General features: G+C 41.9%; 1 protein-coding gene across 2 annotated transcripts in view; it reads left to right on the forward strand.

Annotated features, from left to right (window-relative positions):
• Nucleotides 1-25252, forward strand: part of glod5 (glyoxalase domain containing 5) — a 34920-nt gene extending 9668 nt beyond the window's left edge. The window contains exons 2-7 of one of the 2 annotated variants that reach the window (XM_072271275.1): nucleotides 4431-4574; nucleotides 13611-13766; nucleotides 14253-14583; nucleotides 16507-16615; nucleotides 17520-17576; nucleotides 24747-25252. In XM_072271275.1, the coding sequence (XP_072127376.1) occupies nucleotides 4431-4574; nucleotides 13611-13766; nucleotides 14253-14381 (429 nt within the window). In that variant the 3' untranslated portion in view covers nucleotides 14382-14583; nucleotides 16507-16615; nucleotides 17520-17576; nucleotides 24747-25252. Of the gene's footprint in view, nucleotides 1-4430; nucleotides 4575-13610; nucleotides 13767-14252; nucleotides 16616-17519; nucleotides 17577-24746 lie in introns of both variants that reach the window. The other variant, XM_072271273.1, reaches the window with a different exon arrangement.
• The last annotated feature ends 1079 nt before the right edge of the window (nucleotides 25253-26331 follow it).

Here is a 26331-nt window from a genome sequence, read left to right on the forward strand (position 1 = left end):
ATCAAAATACACTAAATCCATTGATTAGCTTTTTTTTATTCTGCTGGCTGCACTCTCAAAAACCCAATGTTTTAGTAGAACATTATTTTCCATACATAGTTCCAACCTTTCGTAATTTTTTAATGCCAGATACGCATTTCATCAATGATGAATTTGCACAAGTTCACTACTTCGAATCTCAGGTTCTCTGGACTAGTTTCTTGTTTTCTTTTTCTTGCCACTCTTAGATCATGGCCTTATATTTACTACCTACTAATCTATGGGCCCATTCTGGTCATAATCATATTTATTATCATATGCACAAGTACATGTATGCACAGTGCAGTGAAAAGCTTACTTACAGCAGCATCACAGTCATATTGTATCATCTAAGCAGCATTCACAAGGAACACATAAATTAGACATCAATTACAGTATACACAATTTTTACAATTAACCATAATTAGGGCAAAAAACAACCATTCTAGTGCAAGATCGTCAAAGGTGGTCATAGTGTTGCTAAACTATAATGATTAAGGTTTTTCTGGTTGGTTTAAGAACCAAATACTTGAAAAGAAGTAGCTATTCCTTAAACTGAGGCTATGGGTTTTCAAGCTTTTGTACCTCCTCCCATATGGAAATACTGTAGAAACCTCTTTCTACATTCTAGGTTATAAATTAGAAAGGCTAACATTACTTTTATCTTTATCATTATATTTTGTGCCAGGCCTGGCAAGTACATTCTGGTGATGTTTATTATACCTGGACATTTACAGGTTTCCCCCGCCATCCGAAGGTAGAGCGTTCCTATGAAACAGTTCGTAAGCCAAAATGTCATAAAGCGAAGAAGCAATTACCATTTATTTATATGGGAAAATTTTGTGAGTGTTTGCAGACCCAAAAATAACCTACCAAATCATGCCAAACAAACACATAAAACCTAAAATAACAGTAACATAGTAAAAGCAGGAATGATATGATAAATACACAGCCTATATAAAGTAGAAATACTTTTCCACAATCATTACTGAACTGTTCTCTGGAGCGAAAATCTCACGCGAGCGCTGTTAGCAAAAACACGCGCAAGCGCTCTCCAGTAACCTTTAAGCTATGAAGCTGCCAAATCATACCAAATAACACGTAAAAATACACAGCCGATATAAAGTAGAAATAATGTATGTACAGTGTAGTATCACTTACAGGAATCGGGACAGCGCCGAGCACACTGATGATGGTGTGTTAGACTGAGTCGTCATAGTTTGGGTGGTGCAGTGGCCCCCCACCCTCCAGGCCGCTGAGCGATACATTGCCGCGAAGAAGTCAGGGGTCCAGCGGTAGCCGGGAGGTACACAGCACATCTTTAAGAAAAAAGCCGGAACAAACATGCTAATTAATTAGGTGCTGCCCGTAATTGTCGGCCCAGGTCAGTGCCGATTTTCCATTGCGTTGTCTCTGATCTGGGCCGACAATTATGTGTCGGCAGCACGTAATTAGCATGTTTATTCCGACTTTTTTTTTAAAGATGTGCTGTGTGCCTCCTGGCTACTGCTGCATTCTCCGCGAATCAGTATCTGTCCGTGGCCTGGGGGTTGGGGTGTTGGGACACTGGGGTGCCATCTCGTCGCCTGTTTCCATTAGAGCAGGCAGCTCATCTTCTTCTATGTCTGCCCGTCTCGATGTCGAAGGTCGAGTTTCGTCGTCTGCTGTGGCTGATGTGGAAGGCTTGCTTGACTGCTGAGCCTCGCGTGTTTTTCTATCACATAGTTCTTTAATAAGGACTCAAACCATCCTGAAAATATCCCCTAAACCGACGTACCCTTTCAAAATTAAAGTCGTACTTTATCATTACTCATTCGATTTCGATTGTTATCCTTTTTTCTTCCAATTGCATCAGCTCTTCATCTGTCAGTTCTTGGTGATGGGATGCCAAAACCTCTTCAACATCATCTTCGTCAACTTCCACAAGCCAAACTCACATTGTCCTTACTTCATTCACCACGATCAAAACGCTTAATTATGTCTAGTTTTACCGTAAGTGTAGCACCCTTATGAGCTCTTTCAGGCTTTTCTGATACCATAGAACTCATCTTACAAATGGCTGCTCACAGGCTCGTGTTTAAGCAATGCCGGCGAGAATCCGGGGGAGAGCGGCTGCTCGGGGCGCGCTGCCTTTAATCGCGCGCTGAATTTTTTTCCATAACAGTGAAAACACCTTCTGAAAGCGAAAATAGGGTACTAATGTAGGTCTTTCGTAACAGTGAAGTTTCGTAAAGCGAACGTTCGAAAAGCAGGGGACACCTGTATATCTCTTTGGATTTCCACTTAACCTACTGTCATTTCTTTCTAATTTTTTTTCTCCCATGTTCTTTGCCTATTTTACTAGCAGCATTGTGTCAATATCAACTTAGACTTACAGATCTGGTTTGTACTCATTGTTGAATATGATTGTATATACTGTACTTTGTCTGTTGTTGACTAACAATTCTATCAACCAGGTTAGCAATTTGTGTCCAATTCCATGAATGTTCATTTTAGCTAATAAGCTGAATTGCTCTCTCATGGGACATCCAAAGCCATCTCAAACTTGAGAAGCAATGTGGATCCCATTGACTTGCCAGCCTGTGCTATGTTTCAGTTCCATGAAGTATCTGTGGTGCTATCAGAAGGCCTTGTCCATTCTTTCTAACGGCCCCTGATTATTGCAGATGTTTAGAAATAGATGAAACAAAAATTCATTCCTCCAGAAACATGTGAGTTGATTAAAATCACTAATATCAATTAATGAAGATTATTGATAAAAACACCTAGATTCTATTAACTTTTAATTGGAGATTATTAGCTCACTCAAATGAATGTGATTACACTAGATGTGCCAACTATGTTCAGAGGGCCAAACATGGTATACCAACACCTTGGCTCAGGTTAGTTTGGAGCTGCCACTGGATAAAACAACAACTTTTAAAAGCTATTTGGATAGGTACGTACATGGATTGGAAAGGTTATGGGCCAAACATTGGCATATGGGACAAGCTTGGATTGAGTATCTTGGTCAGAATAGACCAGTAGGGCCAAAGGAACTGTTTCTATGCTGTGTAACTCTATGACCATGGAATAAGATTGCTCTGCACCTCTGTCCTGCAGCACAGACAACTAAAGTGTGAGACGCCAAGTCTTTGTTCTCTGAGGAACCTACAACTAGCCATTAACCCGATCCAGCTCATAGGTTTTTAAAACAGTTTTGGATGGATCAATTCTTTACAAATTCACACTGGCACATTAATCAGCTCAAATCCATCTACATGCTCATGTACACCATTGGTGTGGTGTTTAAAGACTTGGTGTTTTCCATAAACAGAAATAAATAAAACTTAAAGCTCATATGTTCTCTCTCATTTTTAAACAATTTCTTTAAGTATGATAAGTTATTTTTTTATTGTGGTTGAAAATCCCTAAATGTGTTTGGACAACTTACTTTTTAACAAGGTAAGTGTATCCTTGACAAAGATCAGAGTTGTAGTAAATGAAAGTATGGTGATGGTTATAAAGTTCTGGAGGTTGTAGAGATATGATTCGGAGCAGTCCAGTATCAGAGTCACAGATTGACCCCTTTGATCCACTACGTCCATGTAATCTCTTTGGCCCTCTGCCCACATTAGGTTCCGTTCCAGTAGCCCATCTTCATTCCTGATCTCTAGTGCTGACCATGTGGAGTTTGTACATTTTCCCTGTGATTATGTGCTCTGGTTTTCTCCCACTTCCAAAAGATAAGCTTGTTGATAGATTTGTTGGCCAATTGTAAATTGCCCCTAGTGTATGAGCAACTGGGAGAATCTGGGAGGAGTTGATGTGAATGTGGGGAGGATAGGTTACAGGAAGTGGTTGGTTCTGTGAACCAGCATGGACATGGTGAGCCAAAATTACCTTCTTCTATCTCATAAGGAAACATGGCGATATAGAGCAGTACTGAGCAAATTGGTAAGTTGGTTTATTATTTGTCACATGTACCGAAATACAGTGGAAAAGTTTGCTTTGCATGTTATCCATACAGATAATTTCATCACATCAGTGCATTAAGATCATACAAGGGAAAACAGTAACAGAGTACAAAAGAAAGTGTTACAGTTACAGAGAAAGTGTAGTGCAGGCAATAAGGTGCAAGGGCATAACAAGGTAGATTTTGAGGTCACGAGTCCATCTTAGTGTACTAGAGGACTATTCATTCGTCTTATGACAAAGGGATAGAAGCTGTCTTTAAGCTTGGTGGTAGGTACCTGCATTTTCAGGCTTTTAAATCTACTGCCTCATGGAAGTGGGGAGAATACAAAATGTGCACGGAGCTTGGGGTCTTTGATTATGTTGGCTACTTTACCAAGACAGCACGAAATGTAGACAGATGTACCAAGTTAGTAAATTTTGTTTTATATTTCCTGTATGTATATTTTATACTGCAGATGTTAATCCAGCTAAGTCGGAGAAACATTACTTCGCCAGTCCAGATCAAAAGAATGGATCACCTTGTTTTGACAGTAAAGAGCATTGAAAATACTGTCACCTTCTACTCTCAAACACTGGGAATGCAAGTTGTCACTTTCAAGGTAAATTTTCTTTTTTATCAGTTTTTCTTGATTGCCATTTGTGCACTTCTTGATTTCATCAACACTATTTGTCCCTCTACATTTAAGTACATTCATAACCAAAAAAGTCTTTCCAAATTTGGAAAAAATGTTCCAACAGTTCTCTGTCATATTCTTATAAATTTGTCAAATAGTTCACAGATTTACTTAAAATTTCAGGTAAAGCCTGTTTTTTTCCCTCTTAAACATGCATATTTCCTCCCTTTTGCAATCTGTCTTGCTTATCAATCAGATCAGGGTTTCTTTTATTACTCTATAAGGTCATAGTAAGCTGTTTTCTTAGAATGCAGCATTATAACTATAACTTTGAATTTTGACTCAGTAATGATGATGGACCAATGATTTGTTTTCAACTTCAGTGCCAGTTTACAATAATTCTAAGTGTCATGATAGAACATAGAATAGTACAGCACAGTACAGGCCCTTTGGCCCACAATGTTGTGCCGACCCTTAAACCCTGCCTCCCATATAACCCCCACCTTAAGTTCCTCCATATACCTGTCCAGTAGTCTCTTAAATTTCATTAGTGTATCTGCCTCCACCACTGACTCAGGCAGTGCATTCCACACACCAAAAAACCTTCCTCTAATACCCCCTTGATCTTCCCACCCCTTACCTTAAAACCATGTCCTCTTGTATTGAGTAGTGGTGCCCTGGGGAAGAGGCGCTGGCTGTCCATTCCATTTATTCCTCTTAATATCGTGTATACCTCTATCATGCCTCCTCTCATCCTCCTTCTCTCCAGAGAGTAAAGCCCTAGCTCCCTTAGTCTCTGATCATAATGTATACTCTCTAAACCAGGCAGCATCCTGGTAAATCTCCTCAGTACCCTTTCCAATGCTTCCACATCCTTCCTATAGTGAGGCAACCAGAACTGGACACAGTACTCCAAGTGTGGCCTAACCAGAGTTTTATAGAGCTGCACATTACATTGCGACTCTTAAACTCTAGCCCTCGACTTATGAAAGCTAACACTCCATAAGCTTTCTTAACTACCCTATCCACCTCTGAGGCAACTTTCAGGGATCTGTGGACATGTACCCCCAGATCCCTCTGCTCCTCCACACTTCCAAGTATCCTGCCATTTACTTTGTACTCTGCCTTGGAGTTTGTCCTTCCAAAGTGAACCACCTCACACTTCTCCAGGTTGAACTCCATCTGCCACTTCTCAGCCCACTTCTGCATCTTATCAATGTCTCTCTGCAATCTTCGACAATCCTCTACACTATCCACAACACCACCAACCTTTGTGTCATCTGTAAACTTGCCAACCCACCCTTCTATGCCCACACCTAGGTCGTTAATAAAAATCACGAAAAGTAGATGTCACAGAACCGAACCTTGTGGGACACCACTAGTCACAACTGTCCAATCTGAATGTACTCCCTCCACCACGACCTTCTGCTTTCTGCAGGCAAGCCAATTCTGAATCCACCTGGACAAACTTCCCTGGATCCCATGCCTTCTGATTTTCTGAATAAGCCTACCGTGTGGAACTTTGTCAAATGCCTTACTAAAATCCATGTAGATCACATCCTCTGCACTACCCTCATCTATATGCCTGGTCAGCTCCTCAAAGAACTCTATCAGGCTTGTTAGACACGATCTACCCTTCACAAAGCCATGCTGACTGTCCCTGATCAGACCATGATTCTCTAAATGCCCAATAGATCCTATCTCTAAGAATCTTTTCCAACAGCTTTCCCACCACAGACGTAAGACTCATAAATCTATAATTACCCGGACCATCCCTTCTACCTTTTTTGAACAAAGGGACAACATTTGCCTCCCTCCAATCCTCTGGTACCATTCCCGTGGACAATGAGGGCATAAAGATCCTAGCTAGAGGCTCAGCAATCTCTTCCCTCGCCTCGTGGAGCAGCTTAGGGAATATTCCGTCAGGCCCCGGGGACTTATCCATCCTAATGTATTTTAACAACTCCAACACCTCCTCTCCCTTAATATCAGCATCCTCCAGAACATCAACGTCACTCATGTTGTCCTCACCATCATAAAGTTCCCTCACATTGGTGAATACCGAAGAGAAGTATTCATTGAGGGCCTCGATCACCTCCACAGCCTCCAGGCACATCTTCCCATCTTTATCTCTAATGGGTCCTATCTTCCCTCCTGTCATCCTTTTGTTCTTCACATAATTGAAGAATGCCTTGGGATTTTCCTTTACCCTACTCGCCAAGGCCTTCTCATGCCCCCTTCTTGCTCTCCTCAGCCCCTTAAGCTTCTTTCTTGCTACCCTATATTCCTTAATAGACCCATCTGATCCTTGCTTCCTAAACCTCATGTATGCTGCCTTCTTCCAGCTGACAAGATTCTCCACCTCACTTGTCACCCATGGTTCCTTCACCCTACCATTCTTTATCTTCCTCACTGGGACAAATTTTTCCCTAACATCCTGCAAGAGATCCCTAGACATCGACCACATGTCCATAGTACATTTCCCTGCAAAAACATCATCCCAATTCACACCCGCAAGTTCTAGCCTTATAGCCCCATAATTTGCCCTTCCTCAATTAAAAATTTTCCTATCCTCTCTGATTCTATCCTTTACCATGATAATGGTAAAGGCCAGGGAGCAGTGGTCACTGTCCCCCAGATGCTCACCCACTGAGAGATCTGTGACCTGACCCGGTTCATTACCTAATACTAGATCTAGCATGGCATTTCCCCTAGTCGGCCTGTCAACATACTGTGACAGGAGTCTGTCCTGGCACACTTAACAAATTCTGCCCCGTCTGAACCATTGGAACTAATCAGGTGCCAATCAATATTAGGGAAGTTAAAGTCACCCAAGATAACAATCCTGTTATTTTTGCACCTTTCCATAATCTGCTCCTTGGTATCTCTGCTGCTACCAGGGGGCCTATAGAATACTCCCAATAGAGTAACTGCTCCATTCCTGTTCCTGACTTCCACCCATACTGACTCAAAAGAGGATCCTGCTACATTACCCACCCTTTCTGTAGCTGTAATAGTATCACTGACCATGATGATATTTCAAATATTTATCTATCCCTACCTTAATTTTTTTTTTAATGATCAAGCATCCACCACCCTTGGAGGCGGAAAATTCATGATTCACTACGGTCTGAGAGAAGAATTTCCATATACAGTAATTGAGTTTGAGATGACCAGCCCCTGATTTTGCAGCTTTGTGCCCTTGTTTGTGGCTCTCCTTCTTGGTGAAAACAGCTCAACATCGACCCTGTTAGGCTCCTTTTAAGATTTTGTACTTGCGAATTATCATTATTCATTATTCTAATCCCCAAAAAGTACAAATCCAAACTGTCTGGCTCTTCTTCCATGACACAATCCTCTCAACCTAGATATTAGCCTGGTGAAGCTCCTTAAGGCTATTTCCAACATTACTCTATCTGTTTCTTGTTAAGGGAACCATAACTGTGCACAGTATTCCAGATGTGGCCTCACCAATACTGTAAAAAAAACCTCTTTATTCTTAAACTCAAACCTTTTTGCAGTAGAGGCTAACCACTATTTGTCTGTCAGGCCTGCACAGGTAGGCACATTCCAGTCTCCATTCAACCAACAGGAGTTACCTGCCACTCATTTCCCACGCATCACCTGCAGCCTATTTAAACCCAGCACTCATTCACAGTCTTTGTTCACCCATTGAACCAACCGGCCTTAACCAATTGCTCCCAGACTTCATTTACCTTTTTGCCCATGATGTTTCAATCTGTTCTCTCTTGTTTGATGGCCCCTCGTGGCTTGTTACTTTTAGAGTCTATTATTAAAGTAATAGCTCATCCCTGAATCATCTGTGCTGCACGGCTTTTGGGCCAAGCCTTCTCTACATTTCCTGACAGGATGAGTGAACAAGCGATTGACCTAGCAGAGTTTGCTTACCTAAATGAAGATTAAATCGACATGAGCACATGATCCAGAAGCAACAGGAAACCATTGAACATCTGCTCTTCTCTCTCTTCCAACTCTCCATCTTGATACAGTGACCTCACCCCAGATGGTGGTTCCCTCTGAGCCCTGGATTCTAGCGCCCGAATGCTTCAACGGATCCCCAACCCAATGCCGCAATTTCCTGTCCCAGTGCACCTTGCACTTCGAGTTCCACCCATATCTGCATTCTACAGACAGAGCCAAGACTGCCTTCGTCATCTCTCTCTTGACTGGGTGAGCTCTGACCTGGGCCGCCGCTATTGAGACAATAAGACCACCATTTGCAATAAATATGAGGAAATCAGCACTGAAGTGTGCTGATTTTCAACCATCCAGAATGTGGAAGGGAGGCAGCAGATTTGGATACTTCCTCTGTGTCAAGTCCCATGCTCAGTGCTGGATTACATCGTGAAATTTAGGACCATCGCGGCAGAGTGTGACTAGAATGCAAACGTTCTGCCGGTCCATTACCACCACAGCTTGTCAGAGTCCTTGAAAGGTGAGCCATCTACCTGGGAGATGCCCACCGACATCAAAAGCCTCATCACTCTGGCCCTCCAAATTGACAAGTTGACATTCAGATCACCAGTTCCAATGCCAGAACCATTTCAAGCTGCAGGACCTTCGTCAGCAATGCTTTCAAATCCCATGCAATTAGGGAGAGCTCCCCTAACCCCCCCCCCACTCCCACCAACAGCGTGAACATTGGTGGAGAAACAACTTTGTGCTTATTGCAGAGCAGCCAATCACCCATGTATCAGATGCCTACTGCATCAGGGAAGCAGCTCCACCAGGTAGAGACAGAGGGCTTTCAATCTGCTAAACTTACCACACACCGACTTCTCTCGTTTTGTGGCCCCTTGTGGCTTTCTGTTACTCTGCTTTTGGTTCAAGCCTTCTCTGTATTTCCTGACATTGCCTTCTTAGCTACCTGTTGGACCTGCCGATCAGCATTTTTTATGATACACTTGCTTGAACAGCTAGATCCCTCACTCGCAGCCCCTCTCCATTTGTATAGTAATCCGATTTTTGGTTTCTCTTACCTTATACTTGTCCTTGCTGAACTCTGCCAGTTTTTGCCCAAATGCTCAATAATTTATTATTCATTATTTATATAACTAATTAGGTGACGAATGCACAAGGCTTGGTCAGTTAGTTTGCAGGTGACACAAAATTAGGATGTTTTGGTAATTGGGAAGTTAACAGATTACATAGGGATCTTGATCTACTGGGGAGGTGGGCCAAGGAGTGGCAAATGCAGATAAGTGTGAGGAGAAACGATTTGGAAAATTGAGCTATCGAAGTGGCTCGGTCTTTGTCCCTTGGAAGAAAGGAGCAACCTCAGAGAAATCCTCATTGAGGGTGGAGAGAGTGAGAAATTCCAAGTTCCTTGGGAGTCAATATCTCCGGGGATCTAACCTGGTCCCAGTGTGTTGATGCAGCTATAAAGAAGGCAAGACAGCTGCTGTATTTCATCAGGCATTTGAGATTTGGTTTGTTACCTAAAGCACTTGAAAACTTGTACAGATGTACCTTGGAGATCATTTTGACTGACTGCATTACTTTCTGGTGGTGGGGTGGGGTAAGGGGCTACTGCACAAGATCGAAGTAAGATGCTGAGAGTTATACAATTAGACAGCTCCTCTATAATATCCAGACATCTTCAAAGAGCGGTGCCTCAGAAAAGGGGCTTCCATCATCAAGGATTCACACCTACCAAGACATGTCCTCTCCTCATTGTTACCATCAGGAAGGAGGTACAGAAGCCTGAAGGCACATGCTCAACTATTTGGGAACAGCCACTTCCCCTCTGCCAACTAGTTACTAAATGGACATTGAACTACTGTTTTTTAAATTTCTGATTTTGTACTATTTATTTTAATTTGACTATTTAATATATACATCTATACTTACTGTAATTTGTTTTTTTCTATATTTATCATGTATTGCATTGTACTGCTGCCACAAATTTAACAAATTTCACGCTATATGCTGGTGATATTAAACCAGTTTCTAATTCTGAAAATTATGAGAGGCCTGCATAAGGTGGACAGTAATAGTCATTTTCCCCAGAGTAGGGGAGCCTAACACTAGTGGGCACAGATTTAGGATGAGAGGGGAAAGGTTAAAGAGGACCCAGGGAGCAAACTTTTTCACACAGATTCCATGCACAAGGAAAGTGCCCCTTTTTATAGCCTTTAAGATCACTTCACAACTCAAATTCTTACCCCAGTATTTTCTCATGATAAAGTACCTGCACAACAACCTAATTTCCCATAGGCAAGCATGTATTCATCATTACCTACTCTCAAGGCTGCAGCTGTGCACTCCTTTAAACTTCTCAACACAAACTCACTTCCAGACTTACACCATTTTGCCTCACTGACTTCCATTTTTATTTGAGCATTTACCAAAGGGGAATCGCATTTAACTCATTCCTTACACCCTGAAATCTTTTAAAAGCTAAAGGGGGTTAACGGCAAGATTTGTCACAGTATCCCATTTCTTGAGCTGGAGCAGGTATAGACCTGTTCCATCAGTCAGTAACACCATGGCTAGCTCTGCACTTTGTCTGGTTTCTTCTCCAGACCCGCATGTGATCTTGGCTTTGAATAACCTCATAGACCATCCACAGCACTCTGGGATAAGCTATTCCAAAGAACTACAACATAAGAAATATTACTTCATGATTACCTGCTATTCCCTCTCCATTCATTTTTGCTTTTAATAAGACAATGCCATTTTAAAAAATGTGGGGACTCCACCCAGTAATCAATTAGTGAGGCAATGCTGAAACATTCAATTAATTCAATTCAATTCTTCCCTGCTCAATGTATTCTTCTAAGAAATGCCCTATTCAGTTGCAGCATTAGATGAACTAATGAAATGCCTGATAAAATCCAGTTATTTTTCAATATCTTTTACTATTAATATGGAATGTACAGTTACTATTCAGCAAGCCCAACCAGTTCAATTGACAATTTGGCACTCTCCATACTTGCATAGTGTCAGCAGCTTGTTTAGAAACAGAGCCTGTTTTTCTTTATCACAATCTAGAGAAAATCTGCAGATTCTGGAAATCCGAGCAACACACACAAAATGCTGGAGGAACTCAGCAGGTCAGGCAGCATCTATGGAGAAGAGTACAGTCAACGTTTCAGACCGAGACGGTTTCGCAGGACTGAAGAAAAAAAGATGAGGAGTTAGCTTTAGAAGGTGGGAGGAGGGGAGGAAGAAACACAAGGTGATAGGTGAAACTGGGTGGGGTGAAGTAAGGAGCTGGGAAGTTGATTGGAGAAAGAGATACAGGGCTGGAGAAGTGGGAATCTAATAAGAGTGGACAGAAGGCCATGTAAAAAGGACAAAGGGGAATGAGCACCAGAGGGAGGTGATGGACAGGCAAGGAGATAAGATGACAGAGGCATTAATGGGAGTTTGAGATACTGATGTTTATGCCATAAGGTTGCAGGCTACCCAAGCGGAATATAAGTTGTTGCTCCTCCAACCTGAGTGTGGCCTCATTATGACAGTAGAGAAGGCTATGGATGGACACGTTGGAATGGGAATAGGAAGTGGAATTAAAATGGGTGGCAGGTGCTTGGCGAAGCAGTCTCCCAATCTAAGCCGGGTCTCACCGATGTATAAGAAACCACACGGGGAACTCGATATACAATTGATTACCACAACAGACTCACTGGCAAGCTATCACCTCACCTAGAAGGACTGTTTGGGGCCCTGAATGATAGTGAGGGAGGAGATGTAGGGGCAGGTGTAGTACTTGTTCCGCTTACAAGGATAAGTGCCAGGAGGGAGGTCAGTTCGGAGGGATGAATGGACAAAGGAGTCACACAGAGAGCGATTCCCGTGAAGCGCCAAAAGTGGGTGGGGGAGGGAAAGATGTGCTTGGTGGTGGGATCCCGGTGGAAGGATATTGCCTGTATTGGGAATCTTGCCTTATGAGAATAGGTCGAGTGAACTTGGCCTTTTCTCCTTGGAGCGACGGAGGACGAGAAGCGACCTGATAGAGGTGTCTAAGATGATGAGAGGCATTGATCGTGTGGATAGTCAGAGGATTTTTCCCAGGGCTGAAATGACTAACATGAGAGGGCACAGTTTTAAGGTGCTTGGAAGTAGGTACAGAGGAGATGTCAAGGGTAGGTTTTTTACACAGAGAGTGGTGAGTGTGTGGAATAGGCTGCCGGTGACTGTGGTGGAGGTGGATACAATGGGGTCTTTTAAGAGACTCCTCGATAGGTACATGGAGCTTAGAAAAATAGAGGGCTGTGGGTAACCTCAGGTAATTTCTAAGGTAAAGACATGCTCGGCACAGTTTTGTGGGTTGAAGGGCCTGTATCGTGCTGTAGGTTTTCTATGTTTCTATGGAACTTACACGTTAAATGCTTTAAATACATAACCATCATGGTCATGCACAATTTGTATGCAGTAAGGTCTCATGAATAGTAAAGGAATACAGGGTTTTAGCAGGTTACAAATGCTCAATGTATGTGTGGTCTGTACATATGAACAAGCATTTGGGAGACCAGTTGGATGTATTTTCTGGCTACTGAGTGTCTGCAGGGTCTTTTGCCATGGAAACTCAATTTCATGCAGTATCAATATTCATTTAACTACATGTTGCTGTTGGTTTCCTTATGTTTTTATTTAAATATATCACCTGGCAGCCCCATTTCCAACTTGCAAACTGTTGGACTTCACCTGTACGTCCCTGGGAAGGACGTGTAATAACTAGGCGATCTATTTAAAAATTTGAAAGCAGGCTGAATATTAGTCAAGACAGAGAATAATTTCCTTCATCTTCAAATCTTTAATGTCCACCTTTGCGGATGAACATAACATTAATTATGTCCAAAACGTGGGACCCCCTAACAGTATAAATCTTCCTGACTGTTCCATTGACAATTCCAACCTACGTTTCCAAAAGATAATGAAATTAATTTATATTTTTTACTGAATGGTGGCTAGCAAAATATTGAGAACTGATATTTTGAAAATGCTTTTTCCAAGAATGCTGGTAATATATTTTGTTTCGTATACTTTCAACAGGGCAATCGCAAAGCACTTTCCTTTGGGAATCAGAAATTCAACTTGCACGAAATTGGAAAGGAATTTGAGCCAAAAGCCCACAAGCCCACAGCAGGATCTATTGATCTTTGTTTAATCACAGACACACCAATAAGCAAAGTGATTGAACATCTTAAGGTTGGGCAAATGCTTTTTAATCTATGCTTCAAAGGAAACCACTTCTATGAATAGAGTATCTAATGAAATGCCTGGGATGTAGTTTAAAAGTTTAACTAGTTACAGGAACAGTTGTTTAAAAATGTTTACCGTTAGACCTCAAGTTGGAGCTGCAGTTCGAGATGGAGCTGTTCACTCCCATGGAATGGTTATGAAATTGTTTGACTCTACCAATGAAATTTGAAAATTTGCCTAATATTCCTTATATGAAATCTTGCTTTGAGAAGCCTGATTTAAACTAAATATGCTATTTTATACATAAGTGCAATGTTCCAATAGACACTGGACAGTGTCTGCCGTCCATTACTTTCAGTTTGGATGTTGCATAAAATTGCAAGAAGAGTTATTTGGTGACCAGCTTTCATAATAAACATTATTCATTGTTTGCTATGATCTACTTGTAGCATTTCTGAAAATAACAATGGCTTCTTCATATTTTTGATGTAGGTTTGTGGAGTTAACATTGAGGAAGGACCTGTTGAGCGAACTGGAGCAGTGGGTCCGATTACTTCAATCTACTTCAGAGATCCAGACAATAATTTAGTTGAAGTTTCCAATTACCATTCTGACCAATAGTAATCACAACAGCAAATATTGTTCAAATCTGCCCAAGAAAGAAACCAACAAGATCTATTACTGTATATATAACTACAGGGACACAACTCCATAATCAATGTGCATTGCGGTAGCTGAATCAAGGAAGTTCAATTTTGAGACAATATGCATTTTGATCTACCAATAAGGTGACAGAATATCAATCTTTGACAGATCAATCTTTGTAAGTGTTTTTATACTTACTGGACTACAAATATTTTCTGATCATTCCACATGAAAAATGATCGGAAAAGATTAATTTGTGAAACGTCAACACTCTGAAGATTCATAAATGTTTACTATTAATTTCCAGTCTGTATTTAAATAATTCTCTGTACTGTCAATAATATTTGAATAAACACTTCTGACCAGCACAGAAGGTATTCTAGTCTACCAATAAGGTGATAGAAGGAGGATAATATCAATCTTTGGCTGATTAATCTTTTTAAATGTTTTTTAAACCTAATGGATAACAAATATTTTGTGATTATTGTAAATGAAAAATGACCGGAAAAGAGTAATATACAAAACATCACACTCTGAAGATTCATAAATGATTACTATTAATTTTAATTTAAGAATTCAATGAACTATCAATAATAAATCAATAAATACTCCTAAGCAGCACAAAAGTTAATGCACAAGCTCCTTATTTCTAATATATAACACAGTTCAGGTTGATAAGAAGGAAATATTCCCTCAGGATGATTGCTTTGGCAAATTGAGATGATCACAGGATTGTTAAACAGGGTAGTCTCTGTATGGAAAGCCATTTAGTTCACTGGGTCTTATACAGAAGAAGAGCAACCAGTAAGCTCATGGACCTAAAGGTTTGTCAGCTGAGGAAAAGAAAATCAAATACTTTTGTAACTGAATCCAAAAGCAAACAAATATATTTCTCATTCAGTAGACTGTGGGACGATGTTTCTTCTGGTTAGAAACATAGAAACCCTACACATGTCCCTACCTTAGCAATTACTAGGCCTACCCATAGCCCTCTATTTTTCTAAGCTTCATGTACCTATCAAAAAGTCTCTTAAAAGACCCTATTGTATCTGCCTCCACCACCGTTGCCGGCAGCCCATTCCACACACTCACCAATCTCTGCGTAAAAAAACTTACCCTTGACATCTCCTCTGTACCTACTCCCCAGCACCTTAAACCTGTGTCCTCTTGTGGCAACCATTTCAGCCCTGGGGAAAAGCCTCTGACTATCCACACGATCAATGCCTCTCATCATCTTAGACACCTCTATCAGGTCGCTTCTCATCCTCCGTAGCTCCAAAGAGAAAAGGCCGAGTTCACTCAAACTGTTTTCTTAAGATATGCTCCTCAATCCAGGCAACATCCTTGTAAATCTCCTCTACACCCTTTCTATGGCTTCCACATCCTTCCTGTAGTGAGGCGACCAGAACTGAGCACAGTATTCCAAGTGGGGTCTGACCAGGGTCCTATATAGCTGTAACATTACCTCTCGGCTCCTAAATTCAATTGAACGATTAATGAAGGCCGATACACGGTATGCCTTCTTAACCACAGGGTCAACCTGCACAGCTGCTTTGAGCGTCCTATGGACTCAGACCCCAAGATCCCTCTATCCTCCACGCTGCCAGGAGATTTACCATTAATACTATAGTCTGCCATCATATTTGACCTACCAAAATGAACGACTTCACACTTACCTGGGTTGAACTCCATCTGCCACTTTTCAGCCCAGTTTTGCATCCTATCAGTGTCCCTTGTAACCTCTGACAGCCCTCTACACTATTCACAAAACCCCCAACCTTTGTGTCGTCAGCAAATTTACTAACCCATCCCTCCACTTCCTCATCCAGGTCATTTATAAAAATCATGAAGAGTCAGGGTCCCAGAATAGATCCCTGAGGCACACCACTGGTCACAGACCTCCATGCAGAATATGACCCGTCTACAACCACACCTTGCCTTCTGCGGGCAAGCCAGTTCTAGATCCACAAAGCAATGTCCCCTTGGATCCCATGCCTCCTTACCTTCTCAATAAGCCTGGCATAGGGTACCTTATCAAATGCCTTGCTGAAATCCATATACACTACATTTACTGCTCTTCCTTCATCAATGTGTTCTCTAGCTAGAGAGTTTCGTTGGCCAATCGGGCTGTAGTGGATCTGGGAAGGTTCTACGCTCTCTGGATGAACTGTTCAGATTCAGCATCAGCCTCACTTGGACTAGGGGAACAGGTAAGAGACTAGATATGCTTTAATTTGAACAAAGTTAAGTTTGTGACTGTATGTTACTGATATATCAGCTTGCTCTCTTATATATGTTTGCTATCTTTTATGCGCTTGATGTGCCTTGTACTGTGTATGAGTGTTAGTACTGTGTTCTGCACTTAGGCTCTGGAGTAATGTGTTTCATTTAGCTGTATTCATGGGTATTCCGCAAGAGTTTCCACTGGACCCATCTGGATTGTCCTGGCCACTGGGTGCCAGCTGTAGTGGGGTGGGGGGTGGGGTTCCTGTCAGACCTACACAGGCAGACTCCCTCCAGTCTCCGTCCAGCTAACAGGAGTCACCTACCACTCATGTTCAGCTCACCGCCTGCAGCCTATTTAAACGCAGCTGGCTTCCACAGTCATTGTTCACCCATTAAACCAGCCAGACTCAACAGGTTGCTCTTAGCCTTCATTTTCCTTGTTCCTGTGGTGTTTACTATATTTTCTCTCTCATTTTATGGCCTCTTGTGCCTTGTTATTTTTGCATTTTATTATTAACAGTATCATTCATTATTGATTCGTCTCCGTGGCTCTGCTTTTGGGTCAAGCCTCATCTCCATCCCTGACATTGCCTTGTTAACTACCTGTTAGACCTGCCTATTAGTTTTTTTTTTATGATTCGTTCACTTGAACACCTAGATCCCTCAATCACAGTCCCTCTTCATTTAGATAATCATCCAATTTTGATTTCTCTTACCTTACACTTGTCCTCACTAAACTCTGCCAGTTTTTGCCAAAATGATCAATACTTTATCATTCATTGTTTGTACAATTGACTTGTTTGCAAACACATGAGGCTTGGCCAGTAAGTTTGCAGATGATATCAAATTAGGATGTGTTGTTAACTTGGAATTTATTATGGATTACAGGGGAATCTTAATCAATTGGGCAAGTGGCCAAGGAGTGGCAAACGGATTTCAATGCAGGTAAGTGTGAGGTGATGCAATTTGGAAAGTCAAAACTATCGCACAACCTATACTATTATTAGTATAAGTCCAAGGGAGTGTCATGGAACAGAGGAACATAGGAGTGCAAGTACAACACCATTGAAAGCATCATCACAAGTAGACAGGATGGTGAAAAAGGTGGTTAGCACACTGGCTTTCATCAGTCAGGGTTCTGAGCAAAGGAACTCGAACTTTATGTTCCAATTGGTGCGGCTGCACCTGAACTGCTGTCTACAGTTTTGGTCACCTTGTTAGAAAGATTTAGTTCAATTGGAAAGAGTGTAGAAAATATTTACAACAACATTGCAAGGACTAGAGAGGCTGAGTTATAGGAAGAGGCTGGTTTGATCTTTGTTCCTTGGAACATGAGGAGCAATCTTATAGAAACATCTACAAGAGGCCTAGATAAGTTGAATAGTAATATTCATTTTCTCCAGGGTAGGGGAATCCAGAACTAGGAATCACAGATTTAGGGTGAGAGGGAAAAGATTTAAAAGAGACCTGGGGTCAAATTTTTCACATTGATCCCTCAGTCTGAAAAGATGTTTCCCTTACATAAAATGAAGAGCCCCTTCTTATACTCTTCAAGGTCTCTTCAAAACTCAGATATAATCCTTATCCCAGTGCTTTGTCATGGTAAAGCAACATTTGGTACCTGCACCTACAAAATGACCTCACCTTCCTTAGATAAGCATGTATTCTACATTATCTATTCTCAAGGCTGTAGACTTGCACTCCTTTAACTTTCTTAAAGCAACCTCACTTCCAGATTAGCACAATTTTGTCTTTATGACTTACATTTCATTTTAGCATATATCAAAGACAAATCTTGTTCAACTCATTCCTTACAGCCTGAAATCTTTTAAAAGCTAAAGGTGGATAACTGCAAGATTTGGTTCCATATCCCATTTCTTTGGCTGGAGCAGATATAGACCACACTGCAACCTGTTCCATCAGTCAGTGACATCATGTCTGGCTCTGCACTTTCTCTGGTTTCTTCTCCAGTCCCCTATACAGAAATCCCCAAAGTGTGCAAATGATCTTGGCTTTAATAAACTCATGGACCATCCACAGCACTCTGGGATAAACTATTCCAAAGAACTACAACTTAAGAAATATTACTTCATAATTTACCTGCTATTCCCTCTCTATTCATATTTGTTTTTAATAAGATAATGCCATTTTAACAAATGTGGGGACCCTGGCCCTGTTACTCCCCATCATGTAATCACTTCCACCCAGTAATCAATCCAGTGAGACAATGTTCAAAAACATTCAATTCAATCAATTCAATTCTTCCCTGCTCAATGCATTCTTCTAAGGAATGCCCATATTCAGTTGCAGCATTAGATGAACTAATGAAATGCCTGATAAAATCCAGTTATTTTTCAACACTTTTTACTATTAATATGGAATGTACAGTTACTATTCAGCAAGCCCAACTACTTTCCCTTAAACAAGTTGGCACTTGCCATCCTTGTATAGTATTCATTGCTTGTTTTAAAATACATCCAATTTTTCTTTATTCTCATATTCTGGGAGTTTCGAATAACCTGTCCATCACAGAAGACATGACACATTGATTTTAATTCATTACCTACAACTTACTTATGGTAAAGGAATACAGGTTCTACCAGGTTTCAAATGCTCAATATATGCCTGGTCTGTACATATGAACAAGCATTTGTGAGACCTCTGGGATGGATTACTGGCTTCTGAGTGTCTGCAGGGTCTTTTGCCATGGAAACTTAGTTTCATGCAGTATCAATACTTATTTAACTACATGTTGCTCTTGATTTTCTTATGTTTTTATTTAAATATATTATCTGGCAGCCACATTTCCACTTGCAAGCTGTTGGATTTAACCTGTACGTCCCTGGGAAGGACCTGTAATGACTAGATCATCAAAAAAGGAAAGCGGCCTTTTTTGCGGCCAGAGCGTGAGTGGGCCAGTGAAGGAGTGGAGCTTTGAGGCTTTGACTAGAGAGATTCTGGCAGTTTTGGCAGTTGGTCTGTGCAATCAAGTCAATCAAGATTTGAATAGCTCAGACTCAGCAGAAAGCAACTGATTGGGCAGTCGAAGTCAGGTGACCAAACATTTTGAAAAGCTCAAACAGATAAATAGATGGATAGCTCAAGCAAAGCGGCCAGAGCGTGAGTGGGCCAATGAAGGAGTGGAGCTTTGAGGCTTTGACTCGAGAGGCTTCGACAAGAAGAGGCGGAAATCAAGCTAGCTCATAGTTAGTTTTTACAATGTCTCCTGAGATGGTGATGTGCCTCTCATGTGAGATGTGGCAGTCTTGGGGGAACTCCCCTCTCCCGCAGAGTCACATCTGCCAGAAGTGCATACGGCTGGGCGATCTGGAAGACCGTGTAAGGAATCTGGAGCAGCAGCTGGATGACCTTTGACTCATAAGGGAGAATGAGGCAGTCATAGATGAGAGTTACAGGGAGGTAGTCACACCTAGGCTGTCGGAAGCAGGTCGTTGGGTGACAGTCAGAGGTGGGAAAGCGAAGGTGAGCAGACGGATAGTGCAGAGCACCCCTGTAGCCATTCCCCTGAATAATAAGTTAATCATCCTGGATACTGTTGGCGGGGACAACCAACCAGGTGTGAGCCATGGTGGCAGGGCCTCGGGCACTGAGTCTGACCCGGTGGTGCAGAAGGGTGGGACGGATAAGAGGAGAGCTGTCGTCATTGGAGACTCTATAGTCAGAGGAACAGACAGGAGATTTTGTGGATGTGAGAAGGACACCCGCATGGTTTGTTGCCTCCCGGGTGCCAGGGTCCGGGATGTCTCTGACCGGGTGCACGACATCCTGGTGCGAGAGGGAAAGCAACCAGAAGTCGTGATGCTTGTTGGGACCAACGACATAGGCAGGAAGAGGGATGAGGTCCTGAAGTGTGAGTTTCGGGAATTAGGCGGAAGGCTGAAGAACAGGACCTCAAGGGTGACGTTCTCAGGATTGCTGCCAGTGCTACGTGACAGTGATGGTAAGAATTGGAGGAAATGGCAGTTGAATGCGTGGCTGAGAAGTTGGTGCAGGGAGCAGGGTTTTAGATTTTTAGATCATTGGGATCTCTTCTCGGGAAGGTGGGACCTGTACAAATTGGATGGGTTGCACCTGAAATCGAGGGGGAGCAATATCCTTGCAGGTAGGTTTGCTAGCATGGTTCGGGAGGGTTTAAACTAATTTGCGAGGGGGATGGGACCCAGAGCGATAGAGCAGTGAAAGAAGGGCATGGGGTAAAGCCAGATCTAACATACAGAAGGGCTTTGAGGAAAGAGAAGCAGAATAAACGGTGTAAAGACAGTAAGGTAGAAGGGCTGAAATGTGTGTACCTCAATCATACATGGAATTATGATGTAGTGGCCATTACAGAGACTTGGCTGGCACCAGGGCTGGAATGGATTCTCAATATTCCTGGATTTCAGTGCTTTAAAAGGGATAGAGAGGGCGGAAAAAGGGGAAGAGGGGTGGCATTACTGGTCAGGGATACTATTACAGCTACAGAAAGGGTGGGTAATGTAGCAGGATCCTCTTTTGAGTCAATATGGGTGGAAGTCAGGAACAAGAAGGGAGCAGTTACTCTACTGGGGGTAGTCTATAGGCCCCCTGGTAGCAGCAGAGATACAGAGGAGCAGATTGGGAGGCAGATTTTGGAAAGGTGCAAAAATAACAGATTTGTTATCATGGGTGACTTTAACTTCCCTAATATTGATTGGCACCTGATTAGTTCCAAGGGTTTAGATGGGGCAGAGTTTGTTAAGTGTGTCCAGGACGGATTCCTGTCACAGTATGTGGACAGGCCGACCAGGGGGAATGCCATACTAGATCTAGTACTAGGTAATGAACCGAGTCAGGTCACAGATCTCTCAGTGGGTGAGCATCTGGGGGACAGTAACCACCGCTCCCTGGCCTTTATAATTATCATGGAAAAGGATAGAATCAAAGAGGACAGGAAAATTTTTAATTGGGGAAAGGCAAATTATGAGGCTATAAGGCTAGAACTTGCGGGTGTGAATTGGGATGATGCTTTTGCAGGGAAATGTACTATGGACATGTGGTCGATGTTTAGAGATCTCTTGCAGGATGTAAGGGATAAATTTGTCCCAGTGAGGAAGATAAAGAATGGTAGGGTGAAGGAACCATGGGTGACAAGTGAGGTGGAAGATCTAGTCAGGTGGAAGAAGGCAGCATACATGAGGTTTAGGAAGCAAGGATCAGATGGGTCTATTGAGGAATATAGGGAAGCAAGAAAGGAGCTTAAGAAGGGGCTGAGAAGAGCAAGAGAGGGGCATGAGAAGGCCTTGGCGAGTAGGGTAAATAAAAACCCCAAAGCATTCTTCAATTAGGTGAAGCAAAAAAGGATGACAGCAGTGAAGGTAGGACCGATTAGAGATAAAGGTGGGGAGATGTGCCTGGAGGCTGTGGAAGTGAGCGAGATCCTCAATGAATACTTCTCTTCGGTAATCACCAATGAGAGGGAACTTGATGATGGTGAGGACAATATGAGTGAGGTTGATGTTCTGGAGCATGTTGATATCAAGGGAGAGGAGGTGTTGGAGTTGTTAAAATACATTAAGACAGATAAGTCCCCGGGGCCTGACGGAATATTCCCCAGGCTGCTCCACGAGGTGAGAGAAGAGATTGCTGAGCCTCTGGCTCGGATCTTTATGTCCTCGTTGTCCACGGGAATGGTACCGGAGGATTGGAGGGAGGCGAATGTTGTTCCCTTGTTCAATAAAGGTAGTAGGCATAGTCCAGGTAATTATAGACCAGTGAGCCTTACGTCTGTGGTGGGAAAGCTGTTGGAAAAGATTCTTAGAGATAGGATCTATAGGCATTTAGAGAATCATGGTCTGATCAGGGACAGTCAGCATGGCTTTGTGAAGGGCAGATCGTGTCTTACAAGCCTGATAGAGTTCTTTGAGGAAGTGACCAGGCATATAGATGAGGGTAGTGCAGTGGATGTGATCTATATGGATTTTAATAAGGCATTTGACAAGGTTCCACATGGTAGACTTATTCAGAAAGTTAGAAGGCATGGGATCCAGGGAAGTTTGGCCAGGTGGATTCAGAATTGGCTTGCCTGCAGAAGGCAGAGGGTGGTGGTGGAGGGAGTACATTCAGATTGGAGGATTGTGACTAGTGGTGTCCCACAAGGATCTATTCTGGGACCTCTACTTTTCGTGATTTTTATTAACAACCTGGATGTGGGGGTAGAAGGGTGGGTTGGCAAGTTTGCAGACGACACAAAGGTTGGTGGTGTTGTAGATAGTGTAGAGGATTGTCAAAGATTGCAGAGAGACATCGATAGGATGCAGAAGTGGGCTGAGAAGTGGCAGATGGAGTTCAACCCGGAGAAGTGTGAGGTGGTACACTTTGGAAGGACAAACTCCAAGGCAGAGTACAAAGTAAATGGCAGGATACTTGGTAGTGTGGAGGAGCAGAGGGATCTTGGGGTACATGTCCACAGATCCCTGAAAGTTGCCTCACAGGTGGATAGGGTAGTTAAGAAAGCTCATGGGGTGTTAGCTTTCATAAGTCGAGGGATAGAGTTTAAGAGTCGCGATGTAATGATGCAGCTCTGTAAAACTCTGGTTAGGCCACACTTGGAGTACTGTGTCCAGTTCTGGTTGCCTCACTATAGGAAGGATGTGGAAGCATTGGAAAGGGTACTGAGGAGATTTACCAGGATGCTGCCTGGTTTAGAAAGTATGCATTATGATCAGAGATTAAGGGAGCTAGGGCTTTACTCTTTGGAGAGAAGGAGGATGAGAGGAGACATGATAGAAGTGTACAAGATAATAAGAGGAATAGATAGAGTGGATAGCCAGCGCCTCTTCCCCAGGGCACCACTGCTTAATACAAGAGGACATGGCTTTGAGGTAAGGGGTGGGAAGTTCAAGGGGGATATTAGAGGAAGGTTTTTTACTCAGAGAGTGGTTGGTGCGTGGAATGCACTGCCTGAGTCAGTGGTGGAGGCAGAGACTACTAGACAGGTATATAGAGGAATCTAATGTGGGGGCTTATATGGGAGGCAGAGTTTGAGGGTCGGCACAACATTGTGGGCCGAAGGGCCTGTACTGTGCTGTACTCTTCTATGTTAAAGTTTGAAAGCAGGCTGAATATTAGGCAAGACAGAAAATAATTTCCTTCACCTTCAAATCTTTAACGTCCACCTGGGCAGATGAACAGAGCATTAATTATGTCCAAAATATGGGACCTCTAACAGTAAAAGTCCTTTTGACTGCTCCATTGACAATTCCACCCTACATTGCCAAAAGATTATAAAATTAATTCATGTTAACTGAATGGTGACTAGCAAGGTATTGAGAACTGATATTTTGAAAATCCTTTTTCCAAGAATGCTGGTAATACATTTTGTTCGGCGTACTTCCAACAGGGTAATCGCAAAGCACTTTCCTTTGGAAATCAGAAATTCAATTTGCATGAAATTGGGAAGGAATTTGAGCCAAAGGCAAACAAGCTCACAGTGGGATACATTGATCTTTGTTTAATCACAGACATACCAATAAGCAAAGTGACTGAACATCTTAAGTTTAGTAAAATGCTTTTTAATCTATGCGTTAAAGGAAACCACTTCTATGGATGGAGAACCTGATAAAATGCCTGGAATGTGGTATTGAAGTTAACTAGTTGCAGGAATAGTTGTTTGAAAGTATTTTCCCTTAGACCTCAAGTTTGGGCTGCAGTTCAAGATGGAACTTTTTGAGTGGAGATTTTGAAAATAGATTATTCAAATGAGATGTTTTCTTGATTTCCATTTATGTTTACTGGTGAAGATGGTGGCATGTTGCAAAGCTGTTTTCTCGTATCAAATAGTTATGACATATTTGACTATGCCAATGAAATTTGGAAATTTGCCTAATACTCCTCGTATGAAATATTGCTTTGAGAAACCTGGTATAGACTTAATATGCTATGTTGTACAGAAGTGCAATGTTACAAGAGACACTGGACAATGTTACTCTTCCATTACATTCAGTTTGGCGTATTGCATAAAATTGCAAAAAGAGTTACTCAGTGACCAGCTTTCTTAATAAGCATTATTCATTGTTTTCTATGATCTATTTGTAGCATTTCTGAAAATAACAATGGTTTCTTCATGTTTTTATATAGGCTTGTGGAGTTAACATTGAGGAAAGACCAGTTAACCAAAGAGAATTGGGTTCGATTACTTCAATCTACTTCAGGGATCCAGACAAGAGTTTAATTTCCAATTGCCATTCTGACCAACAGTAATCACAACAGCAAATATTGTTTGAATCTGCACAAGAAAGAAACCAACAAGATCTATTATTCCTCATATAATTATAGGAACACAATTCCATAATCAATGTGCAATGCGGTAGCTGAATCAAGGAAGTTCAATTTTGTGAAAATATGCATTTTGATCTACCAATAAGGTGACAGAATATCAATTTTTGACAGATCAATCTTTTTAAGTGTTTTTATACTTGCTGAACTACAAATATTTTGTGATTATTCCACATGAAAAATGACCGGAAAAGAGTAATTTGCGAAACGTAACACCCTGAAGATTCATAAATGATTATTATTAATTTCCAGTCTGTATTTAAACAATTCTCTGTACTATCAATAATATATCAATAAACACTTCTGACCAGCACAAAAGGTATTGCACAAGCTCCTTATTTCTAATATATGAACACAGTTCAGTTTGATATGAAGGAAATGTTCCCTCAGGATGATTGTTTTGACAAATTGAGATGATCACAGGGTTGTTAAACCGGGTAGTCTCTGTATGGAAAGCCATTTTGTTCCCTGGGTCTTGTACAAAAGAACAGCAACCAGTAAGCTCATGGACCTGAAGGTTTGTCAGCTGAGGAAAAGAAAATTAATACTTTTGTAACTGAATCCAAAAGCAAACAAATGGAATTCTCATTCAGTAGACTTTGGGATGCAAATTGACTGTAGTGGATCTGAGAAGGCTCTACACTATTTGGATGGACTATTCAGATTCAGTATCAGCCTGACTTGACTAGTGGAACAGGTGAAAGATTAGAAGTGCTTTAATTTGAACAATTGTGTGCCTTCTATCAAGTTTGTTTGTGACTCCTTGTTACTGATATCTTATATCAGCTTGCTATCTTACATATGCTTGCTATTTTTTATGTGCTTTATGTGCCTTGTACTGTGTTCTGCACTTACGTTCCAGAATAATGCTGTTTCATTTAGCTGTATTCATGGGTATTCCTCAAGGATTTCCACTGGATTGTCCTGGGCCACTGGGTGCCATCTGTAGCAGGTCGGGGGGGGGGGTGGTTCCTGTCAGACCTACACAGGCAGACCCCCTGCAGTTTCCGTCCTGCTAACAGGAGTCATCTACCACTCATGTTCAACTCACCGCCTGCAGCTTATTTAAACTCAGCTCGCTTCCACAGTCGTTGTTCACCCATCAAACCAGCTAGACTCAACAAATTGCTCTTAGCCTTCATTTTCCTTGTTCCTGTGGTGTAATACATTTTCTCTCTTATTTTTCAGCCCCTCCTGCCTTGTTATTTTTGCAGTCTACTGTTAATACTGTTGTCCATCACTAAATCTTCTCCACGGCTCAGCTTTTGGGTCAAGCCTAGTCTATATTCCCTGACATTGCCTTGTTAACTACCTGTTAGATCTGCCTGTTCATTTTTTTATGATACGTTCACTTGAACACCTAGATTCCTCAATCACAGTCCCTCTT

The sequence above is a fragment of the Mobula birostris genome, chromosome 10 (genome assembly GCF_030028105.1).
Source record: "Mobula birostris isolate sMobBir1 chromosome 10, sMobBir1.hap1, whole genome shotgun sequence".
NCBI lineage: Eukaryota > Metazoa > Chordata > Chondrichthyes > Myliobatiformes > Myliobatidae > Mobula > Mobula birostris.